Here is a 4,921-nt window from a genome sequence, read left to right on the forward strand (position 1 = left end):
TAGAGATATATATATATACACACACACACACACACTCATTAGAATATATATATATATATATATATATATATATATATATATATATATATATATATATATATATATATATATTTATTTAGAGATAGCAACATAAAGATATAAACTGTGGTCTTACAATATTTATTTCATTTTGCCTACATTTAACGTTACGTCATTATATTCAGATCTAAAGTCATTAATCACTGCCTAATTTTTGAACATTGCAGAAAAGAAAAAAATTGGTCCAAATTTATTCTCAATATCAACATGGTAAGTAAAAATTATTATTTATCTAATTTTTATTTATTTTTATTTTGTTTTGAAGATATAATGACCATTCATAATTTCCTTTTCATTTGAAGGCTAATAATTCTGGGACAGCGGCAGACATCGTCGAATACTATTCTTCATTTAGTCAAGAGGAAAGAGTAAGTTTTCCATCTATGTTTTTAAAAATCATTAGTTAAAGTGGAGGTCCACCCTAAAATGGACCTCCGCTCATCGGAATCCCCCCCCCCTCCGGCGCCACAATTGGCACCTTTCAGGGGGGAGGGGGGTGCAGTTACCTGGATAATCCAGTTAATTGCACCCACTTCCGGGCTAACTCTCTGCGTAAAGGGGCGTACGTTACGCCCCTTTCCGCAGAGAGCCCGCCCCCTTCAGCAAGTGCCCCGCTGCCTGCTGGGAAACACACAGTTCCCAGAGGCAGCGGGGACTGTCCGGATTGCGCCGCGCCGCTCGCGCATGCGCAGTAGGGAACATGGAAATGAAGCCGAAAGGCTCCATTTCCTGATTGCCATACCCAAGATGGCGGCGGCAGCACCCGAGTGTCGATCTAGAGATCGGCTTCGGGTGCCGACATCGCGGGCGCGCTGGACAGGTAAGTGTCACCATTTTACAAGTCAGCAGCTGCAGTATTTGTAGCTGCTGGCTTTTATAAAAAAAAAAAAAAAGCAGAGTCCCGGTGGACTCCCGCTTTAAATCATTTGTTCTTTCTTTTTATTTTATTTTTTTTAAAGTGGAGGTCCACCCTAAAGTGGACCTTCCGCTCATAGGAACACTGCCCCCCTCCGGCGCCACCATCTTGACCTTTCTGGGTGGAGTACAGGTATCTGCACCCACTTCAGGGATAGATATGTGCAGAATAAACACCCCTTTCCGTAGATATCTACGCCCTTTGGCAAAGGTCCCCCGCTGTCTGTTGTGAAGCACACAGATCCCAGAGATAGCGGGGACCATCCTTACTGCAGAGCGCGACTCGCACATGCGCATTAGGGAAACGGGAAATGAAGCCGCAAGGCTCCACTTCCTGATTCACATAGCCAAGATGGAGGCGGCAGCACCCGAGAGACAATAGATAGTTTGGTTTTGGGTGCCACATTCGCGTGCGCGCTGGGCGGTTAAGTGTCATTATTCTAAAACTCAGCAGCTGCATTATTTGTAGCTGCTGGCTTAAAAAAAATAACTAAAAAAAGACAGGACTCAAGCTTTCAATTCATCGGCTTTAGGTACTACAGCTTATGAATTATCCCCCCAAAAAGTTAGCTGACCGTTGTGCGATCAAGATCAACACCTTATGCCAATCGTATGCCAACCTTATGCCAAGAAAATATGTAATTCTATATCCATATATATTGACTGAAGAATACATCAAAGTTTTTTTTTTTACAAACATTTTATTATATAACAATGTCTATTAGAACTATCAGCTTACCTCATTTTTTTATTTATTTATTTTTTTTAAACCAAAATCATTTGTACAAGAGATCTCAAAATTTTTTTTAATTTATTGCTACATAAACAAACTAATATATGATTTAAATAAAATTTTAAAATTATCTATTCAATGTTTTGCTTTTAGCGCAAGATAATAGTCCAGCAGCTGTTAGCGAGGTACCCCGCACGAGACATTGACCGTGCCTTCCCAGTGAATCCAACGGTTACTTCGTCGAGTGTTGCCTCGTCCACATCAGAAAATCTAGAAACGAACGATGACAGAATAGGCAACATAGACTGGTGTCAGTGTCAATGCTGTATACCAATGGCTACCCAGGTGGAATCAGTTTGTTGCCGGGAAACAGCCGAGGTAGACGGATGCATACCAGAGGGAAGGAAATGCATAACAGAGGCTGATATTTTCACGTCTCAAATCGCAACAGAGGAACACGTCAGACTAATGTTTACCATGTTGTATTTAGAGGAACGTCCTGTTGTCGATGCCGACAACAATAGGTCAGTGAATTTGTTAATATTATTACATGAGACTACCCATCGTTTTAAATATAAAGGTCTCTTAAAGTTATCTGTTTGTTTTAAATCAAAACAATGTTTTATTTCAGGAGATTACGCAAAACAGCGTATCGAGCTTTTATTGCATGGATCTACGGTTTTTTAGGGAAGGGGAATCGTAGGGTCATCCCATCGTGTGCTGTAAAAGTAGTGCGTCAGACCTTTCCAGATCCAAATGGGAGTTATGTTGGATTTCTTTACTCAGAGGACTATGACGCATCGGAAATGGCGTTTCACTAAATTACTTTTTTTAGTTTTTACAGTTGACCTTTTTTGCATTTTTTAATTCTATATATTATTAATGTTAGCAGTTTATTTGATTTTGGAATGTTTTTACTAAAATTTATAAATAAAAAAATTAAATTTATTAGAATGAGTTATTTGTATTATTTCTAAGAGGATCAAAGTTAGTAAGTAATTTGACGTGTACGATAAGAGTATGCACTACCTAAAACAACAGATGCAACAAACTTAGCAATATATAAAAAAATTTTAATACTATTTGGTAAAAAAAAGATAGGACAACAGACCATAACAAGTCAACATGAAACAATCAAAAACATTTGCAATTTTAAAGTTTTGTAGTGCCTTTGAAAGTGCCGAATATAGCAATGTCAATTCAATCATTTAGATATGACACACTTATCAAGTTCATTTTACACCTGTTGGAAAGCGTGTCATATGCTCTAGCACCGCCGCACTTGTTTCCGGCCTCTCAACAGGCGCTATGTTTTTGGGCATCAGAAGATTTTTTGATGTCCAAGAACTATGTATTGTGCCCTCGATGATCGAAATCATGTTTGCAAGCATTTCAAAAGTGTGGTCAGTGTTCATCTTTTGAAATACATTGCGAACAATCCATTTTTTACGGCCACGTGGAAATTCCAAGTTTTTCCTTTCCACCAAAATCTCAGCACCACTTGCATCCTTTTTTTTTGTCAGAGCCGGTTTACGTATCACATTATGATTGTGGCATAATGCCGCCAATTTAGTTCTTGCATCCATTGAATCCATTTTAAAATGGATTCTTTTGGGCCTATACTTTAGAATCATGCTGTGATACGTTTCGATGACCCCAGTCTGACAAAAAAAAGTGAGATGTTTCATGTCCTTTGCCAACTGAGGGTCCAAAACAATTGAGGATAATGCGTGAAATGCAGGGGTGTGTATGGTTAGCCAAGGAACAGTCGGAGAATGCACATCGATCTCATCATGTTGGCATTTGTGCTCTGTATCTCCAATTTTCCATACATGTACATTTACTACATGATGTAGTAGAGATTCCCACAGAAGCTTAAAACGTTCCTCGCTTCCATTGCAATCTCGACTACACCAATAGAAATGTGTCAATATGGCTCGAATCCACGGCTGAATTGGTCGATACATTTTTTTTTTTTGAAATTTGCATAAGTTTACGTTTTAAATTTTTCACATAATGCCAGATGTCGAATTGATGATTAATATTTTGGTACTTTTCCGTTGTTAATAATTTTCGTATACCGGTGTGTCGATCTGTTCCAACGAATTGAATATCTAATTTTTGATCAATTAGCCGATCTAAACATTTAGTAAAACCAAATTTTTCCATAGCAACTGATGAAGTTGTTTGAGATACCTGCACCAACTCATAATCCACAATTTTTTTGCTAAAGAGATCCATGAAAGTGTATGTAGAGTATTTTGCGGAAAAACCAGGACTATCGCACTGACCATCACCCACAAGACACAATGGTTTTATTGCCAATTCATTCAGTACATTTGCATGGTCTTCTTGCCAACAGTAATCAATCGTTTTGAATATATAATTAGATTGTGCCAAATTATATGAGGATTTGCCAAAGATTGTGATACCACAAAAATCAAATATTTCACGGATTTTTGTGTAACTTCCACCGCTTAAACAAATAGATCCTGCTAGCAAAATATTCCCAGCAGGATAACTTTTTATTTTCGGTTGGCTTTCCCACAGCTTTAATCTATGGCTAGCAGAACATGTGGAAAAGACCAACAACATTGTTCCAATTGTAGTTTTTTCAATTTTTACAATGCGCGAAAAACAATCATGATTTGGACACCTCATTTTATACAATAACAGATCCAGTTTGCTTTCAAATATAATGAATTTTTTCTCTTTGACCAAATTTAACGGATAAGGAACAGTGTTATCGGGCTCGATTTCGTCTAGACTGTCACATAAACTCAGGTCAGCTTTTAGTGGTGTGTCACAATCTGATAAGTGAAAACTAGGGTCATCGTAATATTTTAATCTACGTTTTGGTCTGTTTTGAGGACTCTCATCGTCTGAAATTAAACGAGACCTCTTGTTTGTGGAGTCTACAAAAGGTGTGACACTAGTAGAGGGAGAAAATACAACAGAATTTTCTGTTTCTAATGGACGTACATCATGTATGGGTGTTGAACCCTCTAAAGGTATGGGCAAAGCCTCTTCCGACATGCAATAGGAATGATCCAACTTGACGCTCTTTGACTGGCTCGTTTGAAGTAACTTTCTTCAGATTGTGAAACATTAAAGTCAACAGTGTCAGTCTGTGTGCCAGCATCATTATTTTGCACTTTGGGAAGGTGGCATTTGCAGATTATTTGCATCTCAGTT

General features: G+C 38.1%; 1 protein-coding gene across 1 annotated transcript; it reads left to right on the top strand.

The window, feature by feature from the left end:
• The first annotated feature begins 145 nt into the window (after positions 1-145).
• LOC143933205 (P2X purinoceptor 7-like) lies at positions 146-2,627 on the top strand. Its single transcript, XM_077456118.1, has 4 exons — positions 146-288; positions 381-446; positions 1,880-2,250; positions 2,358-2,627. Exons 1-4 carry the CDS (start codon positions 286-288, stop codon positions 2,545-2,547), a joined length of 630 nt encoding a protein of 209 aa, XP_077312244.1. The 5' UTR covers positions 146-285; the 3' UTR covers positions 2,548-2,627.
• Positions 2,628-4,921: the final 2,294 nt, after the last annotated feature.

Source organism: Lithobates pipiens, unplaced genomic scaffold (genome assembly GCF_037356315.1).
Source record: "Lithobates pipiens isolate NorthernLeopardFrog02 unplaced genomic scaffold, aLitPip1_a1.2 Scaffold_27, whole genome shotgun sequence".
NCBI classification, from domain to species: Eukaryota; Metazoa; Chordata; class Amphibia; order Anura; family Ranidae; genus Lithobates; species Lithobates pipiens.

Coding starts and splice junctions, on each gene's coding strand:
- LOC143933205 (XM_077456118.1), top strand. Junction 447..1,879: donor CATTTAGTCAAGAGGAAAGA/GTAAGTTTTCCA, acceptor TTTTGCTTTTAG/CGCAAGATAATAGTCCAGCA. Junction 2,251..2,357: donor GTCGATGCCGACAACAATAG/GTCAGTGAATTT, acceptor GTTTTATTTCAG/GAGATTACGCAAAACAGCGT.